At 41.5% G+C, this 25,683-nt stretch overlaps 1 protein-coding gene across 1 annotated transcript in view; it reads left to right on the forward strand.

The window, feature by feature from the left end:
* grik4 (glutamate receptor, ionotropic, kainate 4) overlaps positions 1-25,683 on the forward strand; it is a 102,227-nt gene that overhangs the window by 50,377 nt on the left and 26,167 nt on the right. Inside the window, exons 9-12 of the mRNA XM_052040165.1 lie at positions 12,700-12,852; positions 14,557-14,661; positions 18,181-18,288; positions 23,718-23,921. Coding sequence (XP_051896125.1) covers positions 12,700-12,852; positions 14,557-14,661; positions 18,181-18,288; positions 23,718-23,921 — 570 coding nt within the window. The remainder of the gene's footprint in view (positions 1-12,699; positions 12,853-14,556; positions 14,662-18,180; positions 18,289-23,717; positions 23,922-25,683) is intronic.

The raw sequence follows: 25,683 nt of genomic DNA on the forward strand, positions 1-25,683 counted from the left end.
CCCTCGTGGGCTTGACCATAGTCTGCTCTAAAAAACCATCTTGTAGGCATTCCTTCTCTTGGTATCCAGTACCAACCTGATTCTCCCAATCTACCTGCATATTGAAATCTCCCATGACAACTGTAACATTGCTCTTTCTACATGCCTTTTCTATCTCCTGTTGTCACTTGTACCCCACATCCTGGCTACTATTCAGAACCCTGTATACAACTCCCAACAGTGTCTTTTTACCCTTGCAGTTTCTTAACTCTACCTACAAGGATTCTACATCTTCTGATCCTATGTCACTTGCTTGAGGATTTGATTCCATTTTTTTAAAACCAACAGAGCCACCCCACCCCCCTCTGCCCACCTGCCTGTCTTTTCGATAGGACGTGTATCCTTGGGTGTTTAGCTCCCAGCTGTGACCTTCTTTCAACCACAACTCTGATGCCTACATCATACCTGCTAATTTCTAACTGCGCTGGAAGTTCAACGACCTTATTTTGTATACTGCGTGTATTCAAATATAACACCTTCAGCCTGTATTCACCCACCCTTCTTCTCAAATTTGTCTCCATGTTGCCTGAAGTTAAATTCTTATCCCTTTCTAAACTTTGTCTTATTCTTTATTCTGGAGACTTCATTGACCTCTCCTGCACTCTCCTTCCCTTTTACTTTATCCATACTTTTCCAATCTGTTGAACCCACCCCACTACTATTTAGTTTAAAGCCCTAGTTATGCAATTCACCAGGACCCTGGTCCCAGCATGGTTCAGGTGGAGCCCATCCCATCGGAACAGCTCCCTCCTTCCCCAATACTGGTGCCAATGTCCCCTGAATTCAAACCCACTTCTCCCACACCAATTCTTGAGCCACACATTTAACTCTCTGATCTTATTGACCCTGTGCCAATTTGCATGTGGATCAGGTAGCAATCCAGAGATTATTACCTTTTTGGTTCTGTTTTTTAATTTAGTCCCTAGCTGCTCAGATTCCCTCAGCAGAACCTCTTTCCTTGTTCTACCAATATCATTGGTACCCACATGGACCACAACAACTGAATCTTTCCCCTCCCACTCCAAATTCCTCTGCAGGTCAGATGAGATGTCCCAAACCCAGGCACCAGGCAGGCAGCACAGCCTTCGAGACTCTCAATCTTTGCAGCAGAGAATTGTGTCTATTCCCCTGACTATACTATTCCCAATTTCAACTGCATTTCTCTTCTCTTCCCCCTCTTGAATGGCTTTCTGAACCATAGTTCAATTGCTCATCCTTCCTACAGTCCCCACTTTCATCTTAACAGGGAGCAAGAATCTCAGACCTGTTGGAAAAGCTCAAGGGCTGAGGCTCCTCCAGCACTACCTCTTGGATCCCCCTACCTGCCTCACACAGTCACACCCTCTTGTCCTGACCACAGACCAAATTTGAAGTAGTTAATCTAATTGGTGTGTGACTGCCTCCTGAAACACAGCATCCAGGTAATTCTCCCCCTCCCTGATGCATGGGTGTTTGAAGCTTAGATTCCAGGTCAACTAGGGCTTTAAACTTTGAGGTTGAGTTCAATCAGCCAACACTTGCTGCAGATGTTGTCACCAGGAACCACAATGGGGTCCACCAGCTCCCACATCATGCAGCTACAACACATCACCTGATCCTGCATCCCTACTTTATTTAATGAGTTATAATTTGATGTCTTTTTATTTAACTGCTAAATAAAACCTTACCTGTGCCTCCTCACCAGAGCCTCAGAGTCCCAGTGCCAGTCCCACTTTACCCTACCTTCCTTTTACTGGCTGAGTTGCCACACACCTAGCCAGTCACACAAACGTTTTAAAAAAGCTGCTAGCTCCTCCCCTCTGCTGCTCTGGCTGCTGCAGCTGGAGAAAAACAAGCTCCCAACTGAAAAAAAAACAACTTCTTAAAAGCTGCTTTTGTCTATGTTCTGGCCCTCTAACTGCTCCTATTCAATCATTCACCAGATAACGTTGTTTTCAATTTATCCCCATGTTCACCCCAGTTTGACCCTATCAGAGACATGCCCTTCCCCTACCCTCCCTGCAGCTTAACGAGCTTCTTTTGTTTCCTTCTCAGTTCTGACAAGGAGCCTTTGACCTGAAACGTTAGCTCAACATCTCATTCCACAGATGCGGCCTGACTTCCTGGGTGTTTCCAGCATTTTCTGTTTTATTTTAGATTCCCACATCTACATATTTTTTCATGTTCAACATCATGGTGAATCTCCTCTGCACCCTCTCCAATGCTATCACATCTTTCCTTTCGTGGTGACCAGCAATGCACTGTTATAAACCAGCAACAAAAGAAACACACTGAGTCATGATTCAGTGTTAAAAACTACTTTATTAATAACTACTTATGATAATAAGAAAAATAAAAGTAAAAATGTTAGAATGTTAGAAGTAAAAATGTTAAACCTTGAACATTAACCCCAAAACTAAACTTGTCGTGTGCTTGGTGTGGCAAAGTCCCAAACTCCAAGTCCAGGAAATTGGTTCTTAAAGTTCAGTTCGCAAGCCATAAGGTGAAACGATGAGCAAAGGCTTCTTCAACAACCACCAGTTGGCTGAAGGATAAAACGTAGATGTAGAGGGAACATAGAGAGTCATTATGAAATCCAAATGTTCCACGATGGAACCCAAACGACACCTCAGTGTTTACTCGGTAGTGACTTCCTCACCCGGAAAAGCATCCGAATCATGGCCATCCACACAAATACCTGTTTCCCTCTACAGGTCAGCAACAAAGTGAACTCCACCGGATTACTCCCAATTTCCATACGTGGATTGTAGTAACAGACACAGTTATTGTTTCTCATCCATCGATAGAGAAAACTAGCAGGCTGGTGTCTCTCTCTCTTTTCTCTCTCTCTCCTCTGACTGACTTCAACTAACTTCTTCAACAACGTCATTACATCCTTTACCTTCTGTTGACGTACACACACACACACACACACACACACACACACACACACACACACACACACACACACACACACACACACACACACAACACACACACACACACCACTGTGCTCTATCTTAAAGGAACATTCACCTAGTCCGTAACACCTCCCACCTGAAAGAAATATTTTTCCAACAAAAATTTAACCGCGCGTACAGTTTAGTAATGTTAATAATTATCGTTCTACACAATTACAGAATATCAAACTAGTAAAGATACATGTTTCCCATTTAACATTGGGAAAGACAATCAACGATCACATTATCTTTGCCTTTAATGTGAGTTATCATGAGATCAAATTCTTGCAAAATTAAACTCCAGTTTAACAGCCTTCTGTTCTTGTTTTTCACTCGGCTCAGAAACACCAATGGGTTATGATCTGTATACACAGTCAGTGGTTTCTGAGCGGTGTAAACATATACACTGAAATGCTGCAAGGCTAAAACAAGCGACAGCAATTCTTTCTCTATGGTGGAATAATTCTTTTGATTCTCATTAAATTTCTTTGAAAAGTAAGCTACAGGATGGTCAATATCATCAAGGTCACCCTTCTGCAACAACACAGCTCCTGCAGCTTCAACACTGGCATCTACTGCTAATGAAAATGGTTTTTCAATGTCAGGTGATTTGAGCACAGGATGGTAGCATTAAATGGCTTTCAGCTTCTCAAATGCTTCTTGACAAGGATCTGTCCAAACAAACTTCACTCCCTTCTTCAGAAGATTAGTTAGGGGAAGAGCAACATCAGCAAAATCTTTACAAAATTTGCGATAATATCCAACCATTCCCAAAAATCTTCTAACAGTTCTCGTACCTGTGGGAACGGGGAACTCAGATATTGCTTGAACTTTTCCCTGAACAGGAGCTAACTTGCCTTGACCTACAACATAACCAAGATAGGTCACAGTGGCATGGCCAAATTCACTTTTAGCCAAGTTAACTGTAAGGTTAGCTTCGAAAAGTCTTTCAAACAACCTTGCTAACGCAGAGATGTGATCCTCCCATGTATCATTCCCTGTCACTAAGTCATCAATGTAGGCATCTGTATGTTTTAACCCACGAATCACCGAATTAATCATTCTTTGGAACGTTGCCGGAGCATTTTTCATTCCAAATGGCAAAACATTATATTCATACAGTCCAGAAGGGGTTACAAAGGCAGAAATCTCCCTTCCTCTATCTGTTAATGGAACACACCAGTACCCTTCTAATAGGTCAATCTTTGTAAGAAATTTAGCCTTTCCCACTCTGTCTATGCAATCATCCACCCTAGGTATAGGGTAAGCATCTGACTTCGTTACAGCATTCACTTTTCTGTAATCTGTGCAAAATCAAACAGTTCTATCAGGCTTAGACACAATAACACAGGGCGAACTCCAGTCTGAAGTGGAATGTCTAATAATATCATTTTCTAACATATATTCAATCTCCCGGTCAACGTTTACTCTTTTCCACATTCATTTGATATGGGTGTTGGTTTGATTGGTTTTGCATCCCCCACGTCAACATCATGAGTAATTATTGACGTTCTGTTTGGAACATCTGGGAACAGATTTTTAAATTAATTCTCTCATCTGTTGTTTTTATGAAACTTGTAAATGGTCCAACTTTGTTTCAAGGTTCTCCAGGATATTTTGGTTTTTTAGTTTTGATGGAACAATATTTGTTCTAAATTGGCCTTCCTCAACATCAACATCAGACATTCTCGGGACCACATTCATATCATCCACCATAGCCACAACTGAATTTCTCTCATAATAAGGCTTAAGCATGTTTACATGACAGAGTTGTGTTTTCTTGCATCTATCTGGTGTCTTGATCACATAGTTTACTTCATTTAACTTGGATTCAATAACAAATGGTCCAGAAAAAGGAGATTGCAATGGATTGTTCTGGCTAGGGAAAAATACTAACACCTTTTGCCCCACTGCAAATGTCCTTGGCCGAGCATGTCTGTCAAAACATGTCTCCATTCTCATCTGGCTGGTTTTCAAATTCTCTCTTGCTAGCTGGCAGACCCTTTCTAATCGAGTTTTAAATTTTTGGACATAATCCAACAAACTTAAATGCACTTCCTCATTAACCCACTGTTCTCTTAACAATTCTAAAGGTCCTCTCAACCGATGTCCAAATACAAGCTCAAACGGACTAAATCCTAATGACCCCTGTATTGATTCTCTCACTGCAAACAAAAGTAAATGAACACCATCATCCCAATCCTTTGTGTTTTCAAAGCAATAAGTCTTCAGCATATTTTTGAGAGTAGAATGAAATCTCTCCAGAGCTCCCTGAGATTCTGGATGATATGCAGATGATACAATCTGCTTTGCTCCCAGCTCATAGACTAGTTGCTGAAACAAATTAGACATAAAATTACTGCCCTGATCAGATTGGATTTCTTTTGGCAAACCAACCAAAGTAAAAAATTTTAAAAGAGCCTTTGACACAGTCTTGGCCCTAATATTTCTAAGTGGTACTGCCTCTGGAAATCTAGAAGTTGCACACATAATGGTTAACAAATACTGATCTCCAGCCTTAGACTTTGGCAATGGGCAACTCAGTCCACAATCACCTTCGAAAAGGGTTCACCAAAAGCAGGAATAGGTCTCAACAGAGTCACAGGACGTCTTTGATTTGGTTTACCTACCATCTGACATGTGTGACAGGTTCGACAAAACATCACCACATCCTTTCTCAAGCCAGGCCAATAGAATTGTTTCAAAATCTTCCCTACAGTTTTATTCACACCAAAATGACCACCCAAAGACATACTATGGGCCAGGTTTAAAATCTCATTCCTATAAACTTTAGGAACCACAACCCGATGAATAACTTCCCATTCCTCATTAACAGGAACATGAGGAGGTCTCCATTTCCTCATTAACACTCCATTTTTGACACAATATCCAATTGGCACTTTCTCAATCTCATCACATGAGAGTGCTTTTTCTCTCAATTCAGTAAGCTCAGGGTCTTTCATCTGTTCCACCATAAATTCTTTCCTTGACAAAGATAAATCTTTAAATTCAGGCTCAATACAAGGATTTTGATCCTCCAGTGAAGACAGAAAAGTCTCAGACAAGGCATCATAATTTTCTTCCTGTTTAGGGCTGTCACAGGGAACAACATCAGGCTGCACAGGACTGTCGACCTCGGCTAATTCTTTAGCTCTAGATCGAGTCACCGCACAGGATGGGTAAACATCTGGATCATTCTCAGACTCATCAATCCTTGGTTTGGTCATTAACCGTACCACAGGGACAAATTCTCCATCCGCAAGGTCATTCCCCAATAACAAAGAAACTCCTTCCACTGGTAAACTAGGTCATATCCCTATCTCGACAGGTCCTTCTACAAACTTTGACTTTAAAATCACCTTGTGCAAAGGGACAGACATGGTGTCACCTGTAACACCTCACACTAGATTTACCTCACCAGTGTCAGTTTCTTGACCAAAATTTAAAACACTGTCCAGCAAGAGAGATTGGCAAGCCCCAGTATCTCTAAGGATTTTCACTGGCACCTGGGGAGACCCATCATTCAGTGAAACAAAACCCTCTGATACATAAGAACGGAATTCCTTTCTCACCTCCTCCAACTTTTCAGCTTTCACCTTTGGCAAGGACTGATCTTTAACAAAATCCCCTAAACCTTTTTGATTTTTAATTACCTGAAAACAAGCATTGGGCACGGCTTCCTTCCTTTTCTTCAAAAGGGCACAATTAGCTGTTACATGGCCAGGTTTCTTACAGTAATAACAAGTAAGCTCAACAGGTTTCTCCAGCACTGGCTTCTTTTCATCCTTCCCTTTTTGATTACTTCCCAATTTAATCTCCGGTTTACCTGGATTGTCCTTATAACTTTTTTGAAAGGTTTTAGGTGGTCCCCATTTGGACTTATGGGTCAAAGCATAATCATCTGCCAACCTAGCAGTTTCTTGTAAAGTTTCCACTTCCTTTTCATTTAAATATGTTGTTATTTCAGCTGGGACACATCTTTTAAAGTCTTCCACTAACATCAATTCTGTCAATTTATCATAATCCCCAATTACATTTTTAGCCACGCACCATCATTCAAAACATATTCTCTTTCCATTGGCAAATTCCATGTATGTCTGATCTGCAGATTTCTTCAAGTCTCTTAAGTTTTTGTCTATAAGCTTCAGGTACCAATTCATAGGCCTTCAACACAGCTTGTTTTACCTTTGTATAATCAGCTGCATCCTCAACAGACAAAGCAGAATAAGCTTTTTGAGCTTTACCTTTAATTACACACTGTAACATAAGAGCCCATCCTTCCTTTGGCCAGTTTGAACTCACAGCAACCGTTTCAAAATGTTGGAAATACTGATCAACCTGATCTCCCTCAAAAGGAGGGACTAATTGAACCTCCCTACTGGCTAAAAAAACTATCATCAGAATCAGATTCCAAACTCTTTTGCTTCATTTTTAACTCATGCTGCCACTGTTTTTCCTTCTCCTCCCTGTCCAGCTCCATCCTCCTCATTTCCATCTGGGCTTTCCTTTCCTCTGCCTCAGCCTCAAACTTCAACCGAATTAGTTCCCATTCCCTTTCAGCCTCTAACTTCAACCGAGTTTGCTCTCGTTCAGCCTCTATCTTTGCCAGCTGCACCTGTGCCTCAGAAATCGCTGGTTTACTGCCAGGAAACTGTTTTAACACCTCCTCCTCAAACACCTTCTTTTCTACATAATGGCCAGCTATCAGTCTCTGAATATCTGCCTTTCTCATAAATCACGTTACTGCCTCAAGATGTAGCTCTGCAGCAATTTTCACCAAATCAGGCTTCCTCATCCCCTGCAATCCTCCAGGGGTGGGTTTTTTCAAAAATGTATCCATTGTTGCTGGTTTCCACACACACAAGCAAATTAAAAAGAATTTTATCAGACCGACCACAATCAGTTGTCCACTAAGACCCCAAATTGTTCAAACTCAGACCTCCCTCGTCAATCTTTGGATTGGATCCCGGATGAATCTAGTTAACCTTTGGATTGTATCCCGGACGAGCCCCCAATTTTGTTACAAACCAGCAACAAAAGAAACAAACTCAGTCATGATTCAGTGTTAAAAACTACTTTATTAATAACTACTTATGATAGTAAGAAAAATAAAAGTAAAAATGTTAGAATGTTAGAAGTAAAAATGTTAAACCTTGAACATTAACCCCAAAACTAAACTCGTCGTGTGTGTGTGGCAAAGTCCCAAACTCCAAGTCCAGGAATGGTTATTAAAGTTCAGTTCCACAAGCCATACGGTGAAACATGAGCAAAGGCTTCTTCAACAACCACCGTTGACTGAAGATAAAATGTAGTTGTAGAGGGAACATAGAGAGTAATTATGAAATCCAAATGTTCCACGATGGAACCCAAATGACACCTCAGTGTTTACTCGGTAGTGACTTCCTCACCCTGAAAAGCATCCAAATCGTGGCCGTCCACACAAATACCTGTTTCCTTCTACAGGTCAGCAACAAAGTGAACTCCACCGGATTACTCCCAATTTCCATACGTGGATTGTAGTAACAGACACAGTTATTGTTTCTCATCCATCAATAGAGAAACTAGCAGGCTGGTGTCTCTCTCTCTTTTCTCTCTCTCTCTCCTCTGACTGACTTCAACTGACTTCTTCAACAACGTCATTACGTCCTTTATCTTCTGTTGACGTGTACACACACACACACACACACACACACACACACACACACACACACACACACACACACACACACACACACACACACACACACACACACACACACACACACACACACACACCACTATGCTCTATCTTAAAGGAATATTCACCTAGTCCGTAACAGCACACAGTACTCCAGCTGTCTGACCAAGGTTTTATAAAGTTGGAGCATAACCCCCCTGCTCTAGTATTCATTGCCCCAACCAATGAAGATCAATATCCCAAGTGCCTTCTTAACCGCATTATCTAGCCATGCTGCCACCTTCAAGGATCTTTGGACTTGTACGTCATCTGTTCCTTAATACTCCCGAGGACCCTACTATTCATCATGTATGTCATAGCCTCATTAGTACTCCCAAATGCATCACCTCATATTTATCAGGATTAAACTCCATCTGCCAACTCTCACTCCACTTCTTCAACACGTCAACATCATCCTGTCGCACTCAACAACTCCACCAATCTGTGTGTCATCTGCGATCTTGCTGATAATGCCTCCTACATCTACATCGAAATCATCCAATACTTTACAAACAGCAAGGGTCCCAACACCTACCCTCACAAAAACAACTCTCTACTATCACCCTCTGTCTCCTCTTGCCATGCCAATTTTGGACCCAGTTTACCAACTTGCCCTGGATCCCATGGGCCCGAAGCTTTTAAACCAGCCTCCCACGTGGGACCTTGTTGAAGACCTTACTGAAGTCCATGTGAACCACTTTACTTCACTGCCCTCGTCAATACACTTCGCCACCTCTTCAAGAAATTCAGTAGATTGGTCAGACAGGATCTGACCTCGACAAAGCCATACTGGACATCTCTGATTCCTGCATGTCCTTCCAAGTGATCATTAATCCTGTCTCTCAGAATCTTTTTCCAGTAACTTCCCTACTACTGATACTAGACTCAGGGCCTGTAATTACCAGGCTTTTCCCTGCTGCCCCTCTTGAAAAGGGGGGACCACATTTGCCGTCTCCAGTCATCTGGGGCCTCACTTGTGGCCAGCAAAGATTTAAAAATCTCAGTCAGAGCCCCAGCAATCTCTTCCCTTGCCTCCCATAGCAGCTTGGGATGAAGCTCATCCAGCCCTGGAGACATATCCAACTTCAAACCCACCAAGACTGAGCACATCCTCATTAATTATGGAGAGTTGTATTAGAATTTCATCGTTACTAAATTCTCCAATTATAAAGTGGCTTTCTTCGTGAAAACCGATGAAAACTAATTATTTAGGACCTCACCCATATCTTCTGGCTCCACATACTGATCGCCCTGTTGTCCCTAATTGACCTACTCTTTCCCTGGTTAATCTTTTCCCCTCAATACACTTATAAAATACCTTTTGGATTTACTTTAATCCTGTCCACCAGTGATACTTCAGGACCTTTCTTTGCCTTCCTAACTCCTTCTTAAGCACCTCCCAACACTTTTTATATTCTTTTCAGACCTCCCTCATCTCTATACCTACTATGTGTTTCCTTTTATCTCTACCCACCACACATACAGGGTTCCATCGACATCCTGGGTTCCCTCTACTTGTTACCCTTGGCTTTCACCTTTCAACATGTTGATGCTGAAATCTCACTCTTTCTCCTTTTGAATGCTTCTCACTATTGCAGATGCAGACTTACCTGCAAGTAGGTGATGCTAGTCTACCTTTTCCAGATCCTGTCTTATTCTTATTTTAATGAAATTGGCCTTCCCCCAATCTAAAACCTCTATTACTGGTCCATCCCTATCCTTTTCCATAGCCACTTTGCGATATACTGAGTTATGGTCACTATCTCCAAAATGCTTCCCCACTGACACTCCCTCCATTTGATCAGCTACATTCCCCAAGATTATGTCCAGTACTCCTCCTTCTTTTGTTGGTCTATTTACATACTGCACCAAAAACCTTCTGGACACCTTAAAAATTCCACCCTCTCTGAGCCTTCAATGCTAAAGCAATCTGAGTTAATTTTCAGGAAATTGAAATCCCCTATTACTATGACCCTATTTCTATTACATCTCTCTGCTATTTGCCCACATGCCTGTTCCTCTATCTCCTGTTGATTGTTAGGAGGTGTGTAATACAGCCCCAGCAAAATGTCGACACCCTTTTTGTTCCTAATCTCTATCCATATGGCCTCATTTGAGGAGCCTTTGATGACATCCTCCCTCAATACTGAAGTAATACATTCCTTGTAAGAACAGAGATTTATACTCGACATTCCAAAAGGTATTTGATGCTTAGAAAATGGAAGCATGCAGTAATAAAGAGATGGAAAACACATTGGGTTTATAATCTGCTGAGGGACAGATAGCAAAAATTACAGATGATTGGATATTTTTCTGACCGGAGAGAAGCCTCCCAGAGGTTAGTAAGACTGATTCTTCAAAACTCCTATCGAATAAGCTTCTATTCCCTGCTCTTTCCCCATAGTTAAAAATAGGTATATCACAATACATAACTTTTACTGAATATTAGCCATCACCTTCTTAAGTACCCATTTTAAATGATTGAATTTCACCTTTTTCTAAACAAAAATCTTATTATTTTGGTGTTCATCAATCAGTTCTTTAAAAGTCACATTTAGTAGGTTTCAAAACTGTATATTTCAGTGACCATGTACCTAAAAGAACCAGCCTGGTTTCTGGAGATACCTCAACTGCCTGCAAAACCTTCAGTCAGCAGTAACTTCCAACGGCTTCAGAAATGATACATGAGCTCCTCAAGACTGCAGACCTGCTGCTTCACATTGCTTTCCACATACCTGAAGAGATAACAGTTCATGTCAGGCAGGGACTCGCTCTGTCCTCTGCAAACATTTCCTGTGGTCTCTCCACCTGCTCTCTCTCTCACCCCACCTCTCTCAACCCCTCCCTCCCTCACTCTCCCCCTCTCTCACACCCCCTCCCACTCTTTCTCACCACCTCTCTTTCACCTCCCCTCTCTCACCCCTTCCCTCTCCCCCTCCTTCTCTCTCTCTACCCTCTCTCTCTCATTCCCTCCAACTCTCTCTCTCCCCTCTCTCTCCCCCACCCTCTTTCTCTCCCCCTCCCTCCTGCTCTCTCCCCTCTCTCTCCCTTTTCCCCCTCCCTCTCTCTCTCCCCTCTCCTCTCTCCCTTCTCTCTCCTCTTCCCTTCTCTCTCTCCCTCTCCCCCTCCCTCCTTCCTCTCTCTCACCCCCTCTCTCACCCCCTCCCACTTTCTCACTCCCTCTCTCACCTCCCCTCTTTCACCCTCCCTCTCTCTCCCCCTCCTTTTCTCTCTCTCTACCCTCTCTCTCTCATTCTCCAACACTCTCTTTCTCACCCCTCTCTCTCCCCTCCCCTCCCTCTCTCCCCACCCTTTCTCTCCCCCTCCCTCCTGCTCTCTCTGCCCCTCTCCTGCCTCCCTCTCTCTCTCCTTCTTCCTCCCTCTTTCTCTCTCTCCCTCTCCCTCTCTCTCTCCCCTCCCTCTCTCTCCCCCTCCCTCTCTCTCACTTCCCCTCTCCCTCCTCTCTCTCTCCCCCTCCCTCCTTTCTCTCACCCCCCTTTCACCCCCTCCCTCCTCTCTCTCTCCCCTCTCCGTCCCCCTCTCTCTCACCCCCTCTCTCCCCCCCCCCTCTCTCTCTCTCTCTCTCTCTCTCTCTCTCCCCCTCCGTCCCTCCTCCCTCTCTCTCTTCTCCCTCTCATTTCAAAATTGTAACTTTACTGATAGGAAAATCTAAAATGGTTAAACTTTTTTTCTGTGAAATATATTCTTTTTAGCCAATTATTAGTGATGGATGAAGCTAGAATTTTCTATCCTCAACAGAATTTATCAAGATATTCTGTGTAATAAATGAGTGAAGATTTCATGAAGATCTAATCACAGCTTTAGGCAATTTAATTCTCAGTTAATGATAACAAGATTGATGGTTCTTTGCATATTTTTTATTAAATTTTTAAAAGGGATTGTTTGCAACTAATATTTCTCCACATTCATAATGAATTTACTTCTGAATTTTGATAAGCCCCTTTTTACTCTCTCCAGAAGTGATCTTCTGTCTCTTGCACCTAGCTCTCCTCCGCACTCCTGTTTGACGCTGTCTTTGTCATTGTAACTGCCGTCAATGAACTTAACCGCAGCCAGGAAATTGCTGTCAAATCCTTGTCCTGTGGCTCTACGCAGATATGGCAACATGGAACTAGCCTGATGAACTACCTGAGAATGGTAAGAGAGGGTCATTTTCAGGGATCAAACTGCTTGGGACTCTATAGGTGTGCTATGGTGTCGCTGTTCTGCGTATTTATGGAATATATGTGATGCAGTTACTCCTTTTCTAAATGTATGATATGCATGCTGCTGCCTGTTGTCCTTGTGGAATCATACAATGGAGTAGCTCCTTGTATAACGTCTCAATGGAGTATGTAAAGTATAGTTGCCTCATCTCTAGTGATGTCGCTGATTATTTTCCTTTGGCATGTATTTCATGTTATTGTTACTGTTCGATCTCACCTGTGAGGAGTCATCATTCTGTGTCTTACTGTACAGAATCTTTCTCATCGGCTGCTTTCATTCATTAATCCCAATTAATCCAGGGAGATAATGGGAGCAGTGTAGGACTCGTATAAATGGGTGCTTGATGGTTGGTACAGTCTCGTTTGGCTAAAGGGCATTTTCATGTGCTGTATCACTTTATGACAAGTATGAAAGATGTACAACTTCTATTTGAGAATGAGAATGAATCAGGAGATAGTGGTGGAAATTTAGATTAAGCTAATATTCATTGTCAAGCCATATGGGTGTCATTTACAGATCTATTTGACACACGCTTCTGTGAATCAGGCTGAATGTCACACTGCTGAAGGCACTAAAACAGATCAAGCTAACATCTGTCAGATGTACGCAGAGCAGCAGGTCATAAGGTCAATCAGCGCGCATTGTTAATATAACAGCAGCACTGCTGTCTTGAGCTTAGTTCATCACCTGATGCCCAGTCTTAAACTTGTAAGGCTGAACATTCAATCAGCAGCAGGAAGGAATTCCCTTCACTGACATTGTTTGAAGGGATCATTAACCACTTGCTGGTTAGTTGCTTCTTCTGAGTCCTGATTTATGAGTGGCCATCTACATATATGGCCACTGGGTTTGGACTACTCCGCAACTGTCTCTATGTGGCAGAGTGGTGGTTAAATTACTGGATGAGTAATCTACAGAACCCTGACTAATGATCCTAACAGTGAATTTAAATCCAGCCACAGCGACTGGGAATTTAAATTCATTTAATTAAATAATATGCACTGAAAAGCTCATGTCAGTAATGGTGATGATGAAGCTTTCAGACTGTTATTAAAAACCTTCAAGTTCACTAATGGTCTTCAAGTAAGGAGCTGCTGTGCCTACCCTGCCTAGATCTAACTCACAGCCCCAGAAGGGTGCCGGACTTGCAGCAAGCCACTCAGTTGAAGGTCAATTCAGGATGAGCAATAAATGCTGGCCTTTTCAGAAACGGTCTTATCAAATGGAAAAAATGTGTTTTTTAAAATCCTATCAAAGAGTCTCATAATTGTAAAGGGTTCTCTCAGCCTTCTCTTCAGAGAAAAGAGACAATTTGAACTTTCCTGATAATTATTACACTCTCCGTGTTCAGGCTAATTCCTTTCAGCCATCTCCAGTTCTTCTCTTTGCTTTTTATGCTGCAACTCCAGTGGGAAAGCGTCTGGCTTGATCATTGAGCCAAGGGAAGTACTGGCATACCGTGAAAGATTGGAATTATATAAATGCAACAGTTAATTGACCTTGTGTATTACTCTGTGGAGATAAAATGTACGCAAGTGATTGTGTACAGTCTGATTGTGTCCTTAGGCTTTTGCAGCAAACTATTTTGAGAATGAATCTATGTCAATGACCAATTTTCTGTGTGCCTGAGTCCAGGTGGAACTAGAAGGTCTAACTGGTCACATCGAATTCAACAGCAAGGGTCAGAGAACTAATTATATTTTGAAGATAGTTCAACGCAGTAAAGAAGGACTGAAACAGGTATCAGATTGTTATCAATCCTCTTCAAATCTTTTTGCAATGTCTCTAGTATGTTTTAGATCTTGGAAAAGTATTTTGAGAATTTGAAGTTGGTTGGTGTCCATGACCGACAATGCTGATTTATTGAGTTTGAAGGGGATGTTTTTAATTACCTATTGACGGCCAAATACTGAATTGTTTGTGCCAAATTTATATTGTTGAAGGTTAACATTTATTGTAACACCAATCATACAGAGCAGTTTAATTACACTTGGACCTTGAGAGGCTGCTCACCCAGATTCGTTGGAATGAGATCGGTTTAAACCCAGGAACCAGAGACAAGCTCACAGCTGCAAAGGGGTGCACTGGAGAGAAAGCAGTTCTAACTTCCACCATGGAACCAAACATTTCCTTGTAGATATTCAGTATAGTGTTTCTATGCCTTCCTTCTTTAGCATATGAAACGTGCTACTGTCCCACTCAATTAAACATGGGAATTTAACATCTAAGTTTAAGGCAGTTTTTTTGCCCCAGAACTCCCTACACTATAATTAGTTGAAAATTATTTGAAGAATTAACAGATAACAGTTAACACATTTTTTCTATTCTTCACATTTTTATCGGATTCACAAAGACTTGATTAAAGGATGTAAATATTAAAATTTAGACATTATGGGTATAATTTATTGACAGAAAGGAGAAATAGATTTTAAGTAAATCACGGCAGTTGTAAAATCTGTAGAGGATAGTGACTGACCAGGAAACAGACTTGTTATGTGAAATGGTCAAGAATATTGTGGGATGAAATTTAACACAAAGGAATGTGGAAAACAAAATCATTTTGGATGAAAAGTCAGGAGAGCCAATATAATCTAAATGATGCAAATGGAGGAACAGGGGGACCTATGACTTATGTACAGGGAAACTCTGAAGGCTGTTGCAATCGAATGGGCATATCCCATTGGAATAATTCAAATCAATAGGTAATGTACAAGAGCTAATAAATTATACCAAACCTTTATTAAACACTGGTTATTCCTCAACTACAACATTGTTCCAATTCCTGGGAACATCACCTAAGCAATGATTTTAAGGCCTAGAGGGAGTGCAGAGATTTGCGAGAGCAGTACCGAAGATGAAGGAGATCAGATACATGGAGGGTCTGGAGAAACTGCAATGTGTCCTTCTCAAAACAAGGAAGTTTAAGTGCAGTTTTAACGGGAGTCGTTCACAACTGCAAAGGATTTTGACAGGGTAAATATGTCAGAAGCATCATTGATCAGAAGAGATAGCTCATATTATTGGCAAAAAGATCAAAGGTGACATACGTATTTTTATGTTATGGGTTAGGGATTTGGAACGCAGTTTTGTAAAGGTGATGGAAACAGATTCATTAACAACTTTCTAACCATAAAAATAATCCATAACTTTTCATTAGTAATTTATCAAATTATCTACATCATAAAACAGTGTTCTTAGTTCATAAGTCAAACAATTAAAGCTGACCTCAATTAATCCTGACTACTGGCCAGGAATACAGCAATGACATCTGGGAGAACTAAGTACAACCCCTTTAGCATGCATTGGGCTTTCGAGTCAGACACATGAGGTCTGAATAAGCTCATCCCTTGCAATCAGACAAGCACCTTACCAATCACTTTTCTATGAGCTGGGCTGTTAAACTCCCTCATACCACCTTGCCCACCTCAATCCACATCAAACTTGATGCCTTTTAAAATCCCATCCCACAAGCAGAACTTTACACAATATTCGGTACTTCTCAGGATCAGCTGAATGAAAAGGAATGGGAATTTGCTTGAGGCCAACGAACAACAGACGATAAAGATCAGAAGAAAATGGTCATCAGTAATATGGGATGAAGAATGGCTAGTAGCAGTGTCAGTAATTTTAAAACCCTTGGTTTTTGCACTTCCTGCAAAAAAAAGCAATTTTAATGTTGAAGCTGTAAATACATTTAAAGCAGCAAAAACCTGGCACAATATGGTCCTGTTTGGAAGGACATCACCCAGTTCTGGGATCACTGGAAATGTTGTAGCTTTTCTTTCTTAAAATCCTACTTACTTCTTGCTCTCTTCCTTCTCATTTATTCCCCTCTGTCCTATTTTTTCCCCTTGTTTTATTTTTTTCTCTGTTCTCTATTCCTGCGATTTCCTTCTGGCCATGTAGGGGAGGGAGAAAACTGTGTGGGAATGTTCATCAGGGTTTTGAGAAACATAGAATAAAATTCAGAGGAGCAGGGAATCCTTGTAAACACGGCCATATTGTGACAAGCTTTTGATACAACTGATGAAGGTTAGATAGATTGAGGTGGAGAGCTTTGTAAGTTGGTGGATTTCCTCTAGGTGCTACAGTTTCCTTGCATCAAAGGTTAAGGTTAAGTTGAACCTTAAAGTTTGAACCTTAAATTCAACCATAAAGGTTGAAGAAGGTTAAGTGGCCACTGTAAATTATCCCCATGTGTAGGTCAGGAGCAAAAGAATCAAAGGGGAATTGATGAGCAGGTGAGTGAGAATAAGTTCCAGGGCTACTTGGAACTTAGAGAGGGAATGAGATTGATGGGATGGTTCTGTAGGGACCTGATATGGATGCAATGGGCCACCTCCTCTGTAGTAATATGTAAGTAGATATTCAGTAATTGTAAGATAACACAGTACCAAGGAACACATTAGAAGGAGTACTAGTGGTTAGAAATATAGGGTAGAAATGTCAAATACAAGAGGACATGCACTTAAGGTGAGATGGGGAAAGTTTGAGATGTGCGTGGCAGGATTTTTACCCAGAGAGTTGTAGGTGCCTGAAACTGGCTGCCAAGTGCAGTGGTGGAAGCAGATACAATAATAGCGTTTGAGGCTTTTAGGTCGACAGGGAATGGAGGGATATGGATCATGTGCAGGCTGAAGAGACTTAGTTTAATTTGGCATTGTGTTCGGCACAGACATCGTCATCCAAGGGGCCTGTTCCTGTGCTGTACTGTTCTATGTTCTATATTCTAACTAGTGTGAAGCATTGGGGACAATTTTAACCAAATAAACCCATTGAGAAACCAACAGGATTGAGTGGAACACCAGCTTTACACCTCACAGTGTTACTCCTTAACAGCTGGAGTGTAAACCAGTACAGCCAAGTCATATGGGCTTCAGAATGGACAAATTAGGTTAAAATTGATTCATTTCTTATTGAAGAATCAAGAGATTCAACCCACTTACAGTCAGTCAGTTTTGAATTATTTCACATATGTGAACTAGTAAATTATTCCAACTATGGTGTTCTATTGATGACATTTCTGAGGTAAAGGAAAGTGTTAGCAGTTTATTAGAATCATGTCAGTTTAGAAGGTTCTTTAGAATTGAAAGATTATGAGGAATTACATGCTGAAGCACTCCCCAGAAAGGTGTGTTTAGAATATTAATGTGTATTGAGGTGAAGTTGGAGCCATGTTAAGAACAAGAATATAAGATATGTGATTTATCCCCTTTTCTTCAGCTTGCAACAGGTTTAAGTTTTTGTTTCCTCCTGTAGGTTGGAATCTGGCACTCAGAGAATGGACTAGTAATGGACCGAAGATTTTATTTCTTAAATGCTTCAGAAAGTTTATTCAATAAGACTCTGATAGTGACAACTATCTTGGTAAGAAGTAACTATAAGCTGTATTTATTATACATTTAATCTCTATACCAAACTGGAAGTTAGAGAGATTCATCTGATACACACAGCTCCAGTGTGCAAGAGCATCCATTCATGGATCTTTCCCTAAGATTACATAGGATATATGGCACAGGAAAAAAGCCATTCAGCCCAGTCAGTCTATGCCAGCATTTATGTTCCATTCAGGCCCTCTCCTGTCTTACCTCACCTAAATTTATCAGCGAACTCTCTATTCCCTTCTCCCTAATACTCTTCCTCCGTACATACTATCGCTACAACCATTCCTTGTAGTAACAAGTTCTGCACAAGTTTTTTCTGAGTTCCCTATTGGATTTCTTGGTGCCTTTCTTATATTCATGATCCCAAGTTCGGCTCTTCGCAAGTGGAAACATCTCAGCATCCACTCTATCTGACACCCACCATAATTTTAAAGGCTTCTGTTAGATCACACTGATCGTCCTCTTCTCTAGACTGGGTGTCTGTTCATCTTTTCCTGGTGTGTATACCCTTGTATTTCTGGTATTTTTCTTGAGCATTCTTTAATCATGATTCAAGCCTGCACTGGAAGTGTAATATTATTCACAAAGTAGCTGCAGTATAACAGCTGACAAAGATGACACTTCCCAGTCATGCTTTAGAACATCAGGATCAACTGGTTACAAACTTCAGAGTTGATCTCCTGAATGCCACTAAAATGGTCACAGATTGTAATTGGGAAGCTGAAATCAGATCAATTCTGTCTCGCCCCTCATTATTTGAGGCATCCAGTTTAGCATTGGGCTTGGGATGACCACAAGAACACAAAAAAATGAGAAGAGCTAGGCTGTCTGTCCTTCAAGCCTGCTCCATCATTCAACATGATCTTGGCTGTACCCCAGGCCTCAATTCTTTCTCTGTGCCATATCCCCATAGCTCTCAATCTCCCGATCATTCAAAGATTTATCTACCTCCACTTTAGTACTTCTAATGAGCTAGCCTCCACAACTCCCTGAAACAGAGTGTTCCAAAGATTCACCCCTCTCTGTGAGTAGAAGTACCACAGTCTTAAATGACCAGTTCTTTATCTTGAACTTATGTCCCCTCATTCAAGATTCTACCACTAGGAAAAATAATTTAACATCTACCCTGTCATGCCTACCTTGTTTCAGTAAGATCGCCCCTCATTCCTCTAAACTCCACTGAATACTCCTCTTAATAGGCCAATCTTCTCATCCCAAGAATTATCCTGGTGAATGGCTTTTTGGACTGCCTCCATGCTACTCTATCCTTTCTTGGGTAAGGGAACCTAAACTGTGCACAAAATCCTCTACCAGAAGTATATATTCAAAATTGTAATATATTTGAACAGATTCATTTTTTGCATCATGCATTTAAGGTGAGGGGGGTAGGTTCAGAAGAGACGTGAGGGGTAAGTATTTTACTCGGAGAGTGGTGGATGCCTGGAATGCGTTGCCTGATAGGGTGGTGGAGGCAAATTCATTGGGGGCTTTTAAGAGGGGCTTGGATGGGCACATGAATGAGAGGAAAATGGAGGGATATGTGCATTCCGTAGGTACCTGTAGGAGGGATTAGCTATGTCAGCACAATATTGTGGGCTGAAGGGCCTGTTCTGTGCTATGTTTCTATGTATCGTGATCTTAGGTGGCTAAATATATTGAAAATATGGAGCACCATCTACATGGTTGTGGAACAGACTTGAACTTAATGGTGTATTCCTGTGCCTATATTAATTAGGTTTCTGATGCAATTTGAATCTTGGTTTATGTTGGGATTTGGCCAGTTTGAAAGGACATTAAAACTGAAGGGAGCCAACAGCAGAGAGACTGTTGCCAAAAGAGGAAATATTGTAATTGGAAAGAGTGATGGAGATACCGGAACTATTTTCACTGGAATTAACAAGGCTGAGAATGAAAGTTTTGATTGAATCAATTGTTAGTGAAGCAACTGCAACAAATTAAAACAATCTCAGAGAAGAGGGAGGTTAAATTTGTCATGCAAAATTATTGGATATGGGAACCATGCCACAAATTAAGCATCTTTAAAAAGAAATGTACATTTGAAGGAAGGTAAGGGACCAAATGAAAAGCATTGGACAGCGAGATTAGTTTGTATTGAAGAGCTGCCATAGACATGCTGGACCAAATAGCCCTCATCTGTGCTGCAAACCTCTGCCATTTCATGATTCACAGCTCCATCCTTAACTTAGAACAAAAACAGAATGCTGGAAGAACTCAGCATCTGCGGAGGCAAAATGTGTAAGTCAACAGTTTGGTTGAGACCCTGCATTAGGACCGAGAGGGAATAGGAAAGATTTTCGGTATATAGCAGTCCATAGGGGCATGGAAGAGTGGCTGGTAGGTGATTGGTGGAGCTGGTTGGCAAGAGGATAAAGGGCAGATGAAAGTAGCTGGGGGAGGGCCTGGTGGGAGAGAGGCTGATAGGTGATTGGCGGAGCCAGATGGGAAGGGGATGATGAGTGGATGGAACCAGGTGGGGGGAGGGGAGGGGAGGGGAGGGATGAATAAAGGCAGAAGAAAACTAGGTGGACAGGTGAGTGTGTGTGGGTGGAGAGCACCGGGAGCGTGGGTTACCCGAAATCGGAAAGTTCAATATTTGTATCATTGGGTTGTAAGCTACCCTAGTGGAGTATGAGATGTTTTCATAAGATATCTTTATTAGTCGCATGTACATCGAAACACATAGTGAAATGCATCTTTTTGTGTAGTGTTCTGGGGGCAGCCCGCAAGTGTCACCATGCTTCTGGCACCAACATAGCATGCCCACAACTTCCTAACCTCTACGTCTTTGGAATGTGGGAGGAAACCAGAGTACCCGGAGGAAACCCACGCAGACATGGGGAGAACATACAACTCCTTACAGACAGTGGCCGGATTTGAACCCGGGTCGCTGGCGCTGTAAAGCATTACGCTAACCACTACACTACTGTGCCTCCTTGTTCTTCCAATTTGCATTTGGCCTTTCTATGGCAATAGGGAAGACCAAGGACAGACCAGTTGGAGTGGGAGTGGGAAGGAGAGTTAAAATGGCATGCAAACACAAGCTTGAGATGGCCGTTGCAGACAGAGCACAGGTGCTCCACAGAACAGTCTCGTAGTCTGTGCTTGGTTTCACCAATATAGAGGAGGCCACATTGCAAGCACCAAGTGCAGTAAATTAGGTTGCAAAAGGTGTCAGTGAACCTCTGCCTCACCTGGAATTTGCTCCTTAAGGGCAAGAAAAGTTTGCATGTCTCTTTAAACTTATGTAGGTGTTTAATACCTGCTACATTGTGATTTCTTGCCCCCCATGAATTCCAAGCTTGCACATGTTCACAACTTGCTAATTACACAGTCCATCTGATGTTAATTTCTCTGCTCATCTGATGTTAATTATTCAGAGACAGGACATTCAGCCAGTTTTTGTGCTCACAGTTTGAGTTGCAAACTATTCCTTTCTCCCACCAGCTGCTAGGCATGTTCCTTTATCCCACCTGGCACTTTAATAGGAACATTTATCACCTTCTGCAAACTCGTTTGAATTTACCTTTCATTTTGACCACTGGCCCCACTGTCCTTTATTTTAATGATCTTGAATTGCTTTACCCAAAGTATGTAATTTCAATGATAAGGACCATAGGTTAACCACATTCTCTGGACTATCGAGATTGTCTGCATTTTGGGTCCCTCAGGAGAGATGTTAAACTGAAGTCCCACTTGCTTACTTAAGTTGATGTAAAAGATCCCTTGACACAATCTTGAGAAGGAGCTGGAGAATTCTCCCCTATGTTTCTGGCCAATCTCCATCTCTCCAACAGGTTATCTGGTCATTATCACAGGGCTGCTTGAGGGATCTTGCTGTGCACAAATTAACAGTCATATTTCCTGGATCACTGCGATAACTGTACTTCATTGGCAGTAAAATGGGATGTATGGAAAGAGCATGAAAACCACTAATTCTCGAGGAATCACCTGGTTTAATTGTGGGCTAGGTTGCTATTTTGAAATTAATGCAAAATGATAGGGTTTCTTCTTCACCCTACTCCCAGCAGTTCTGAGTTAATTTTGGCCTGTCCCACCCTGAAACTCCGGTGCCATTTCCACAGTTTTCCATTAATTCAGTGGAGGCACAAGAGACTGCAGATGCTGGAATCTGGAGCAACACACAATCTGCTGGAGGAACTCAGTGGGTTGAGCAGCATCTGTGGGAGAAAAGGAATTGTTGACATTTAAGGTCGAAACCCGGCATCAGGATTTCGACCCAAACCGTCGACAATTCCTTTCCTGATGCAGGTTTTCAACCCAGAACATTGACCATTCCTTTCCTCCCACAGATGCTGCCTGACCTGCTGAGTTCCTCCAGCTGATCGTTTGTTGCTCTATTAACTCAATGTTTGGCTCCCTGTGGGTAGGATTGTACAGCCAGAGGCACTGAAGAAGGTTTTTCTCCCTTCTGTGGCTGTTTTTATTTGTCCACTTTGCATTTTAGGTTTTATTTTTGTTTGAATCTTCTTCATTATTCATTCTTTTCTCTGCTTAAAGGGCAGTCATCCCAATTCCCAATCATCCACAAAGCTATCCTTGAGCTGAGCATTAAAGAGACAGCGTGGGGTCTCCTGAGTAGTTTGCTGAGTTTATTTGGTGAGCTATGCAGAATAGGAGGGCAGATTCAATTCCCAGCCCTTGCTAAATGATCCCGTTTCAGGCACAGGGCTTCAGTGCAATTAAACGAGGTAGAAAGAAATCAGCAGAATGGGGCTAGTTCCACCTTCGCATTTAGTCTCCACTCATAACTCTCCGTATTAGCTTTTAATTATAGTTCAGGATTTGTTAAAGGTGTAGGGTGCCAAATAGCTTGTATCTACTGACTGGCTTGTATCATTTTAGTGGAATTTTGCTGTGCCTTGAAGTCAAAGTTAGCCACTTTGGAGATTATGTTGTCTTGTAGAGTCACAAAACATGCTTTCAGGAGGGAAGGATTACCTTTGCAAAGATGTATTTCGTGGTGTTAGTTATGGATTTGTATCACACATCTGTCACCACTCTACGGCAGAATGCATGATGTTCAAATATCAAAAATCGGGTTTTGCAGCTTTTGTTTGTTCTTCCCAGGGAATGCTCAGCCATTCATCCGATGTTTATTTTATAGTCTTCAGCTACCTTTTGTCAGTTTAAGAGTTTAATATTAAAATTGCAGGGAGGTGAATGCTGCATCAATATGCAAAGCTTTTGTCAGTTACCATCAGTGATTCATAGTTTCATCTGGTGATCTGATTCCTGGTCACAATTTTTATAATTGAAACTCAAGACCTGTTTAATAAGCTGTCCAAAAGCTGAATGCAGGTTAATTTCTCCTCCACTGGAGCTTCTGTGCTCGGTAGCCTCAGTGTAAACAGGATTTTATTTTTCCTTCAGGAAAATCCTTATGTGATGCTGAAACCAAACCACCAGGAACTCCAGGGGAATGAACGATATGAGGGGTTCTGTGTGGATATGCTGAAGGAGCTTTCAGAAATCCTTAGGTTTCATTACAAAATCCAGCTGGTAGCTGACGGTGTTTATGGGGTAGCAGAGACCAATGGCACGTGGACGGGGATGATCGGTGAGCTGATTTCGAGGGTAAGTACTGCACAAACAAATAATATTGCAAATGAATTAACTATCAGTTTTAGAATGGAAGCCTTAAGTAACCTCTCTGTGCTACTCAAAGTAACACGCTGAAAATCAGCAGAGTTGTTCAGCAACTTGTGGACATGTAGCAATCGATCGAAGGTTTATATTCCAGCTCATAACTGGAGATCTCACTCAAGGGACCAACAGTGATTTTCTTTTCATCCTACATGACAACACTTGATCATATTTTATTGGGAAATTTGGTGCTCATCAACATGAGGGATGTCATTGCTGGGAAATGGAGCACTCTCCCACTCTGGGTCCTCCCGATCAGCAGCAAGCATTCCCAGGTGACTCACATAACATCAGAGAGAGAGCTGAAGATCACCTCCATTCACTTTATTCCCAGGCTCAGAAACTCATCTGTACTACACCAGGTTAATACATAGCTTCCCCTCTCCCTCATTCTTTTTAGCATGCTCTGTTACATTTAAATGCAATTATAAACTCAAGAATGCCTTTAGCCAAAGAAAAAATTCAGTTAAATTTGAAAAGATAGTTAAAACATACAAGTTGCAATTTAATGTCAGTAATATGGTCATCCTTGATTGATGTGAGAACACTGAGAGTCAGCTGCAACACGGGATTGGAATTGTCAGTAAACCAGCAGCATTGGGGTGACCAGATCAGATCACATCAAGATGGATGACAGGGTGTTTGGGGTGTTAGAGCCAAGGGTGATGGGGTCAAGGTGGTCAGGATTGTTGGGGGTGACAAGGTCAGGGAAAGCAGGCGAGGGTGATGGGTTCAGGAAATGTTTGGGGAAATGTAGTCAAGCTTCATGGAGTCAAATGTAATGAGGTTATAGGACGGAGGTGATTCCTGGCCTACTTTTTATGGTCAAACACATTTGTGGATACTTTCTCTGTGACAACGCACAAATTCCCAAATTCAATTAGCACAGGTTCATAAGTACTGGATAACTCAATCCATTATGAACTGTTGGTGCAAATCATTTGAAGCTTTAAAGTATAATTATAAGTGGGATGCATCAATGGAAATGGCTTTTAGTGTCAATCTTGCTGTTCTCCATGTCCCCTCTGCTGCGTTGTGGTGCTGTATGGACCTGGATCAGTATCACAACTGACTGCTTCCTTGCTTTTTAATTTCTGAGTTAGAAATGCCTCTTGCAGTGACACTCAAGTTCAAGTTCAATTCTATTGTCGGGCAAACATACACAGGAAAGTTAGCCTATTGAAAATTAGCCTTTAGTCAAAGACAAACATAAATTAACGTAAACTTAAATTAACGTAGATTATACATAACTTACACATGTGCAAAATAAACATAACAACACTGGTTCAAGATTGAGAAAGAGGGAATAAAGTATATAGCCCGTGGTTATTCACATGCATAGTAATTCATTATGTGGTTTGGACTTTACCTTTTCACAAAAAATGCACTATATATAGCAGCTATAATTTTGTAAATGCAATGTTTATGTAATAGATTATATGTATAACAGTATTGATATTTGTGTTAAATCCTGTTAATTACTGAAAGTCACCAATACACATCATATGTTGCAAAAAACATAATGCAATGGTCCAGAATTTTCTGTAAAAATTATTGTCATGTGAATGACTTTGTCATTATCAATGCACAAACCAGTCAGCAGCTGGTCTTGAGGAAAAGTGCCCCATGAATTCTGAATTGCCACAGGTTGTTTGGATGATTAGCATAAAGAATATAAACATAACTACTTACC

Source organism: Pristis pectinata, chromosome 27, assembly GCF_009764475.1.
Source record: "Pristis pectinata isolate sPriPec2 chromosome 27, sPriPec2.1.pri, whole genome shotgun sequence".
NCBI lineage: Eukaryota > Metazoa > Chordata > Chondrichthyes > Rhinopristiformes > Pristidae > Pristis > Pristis pectinata.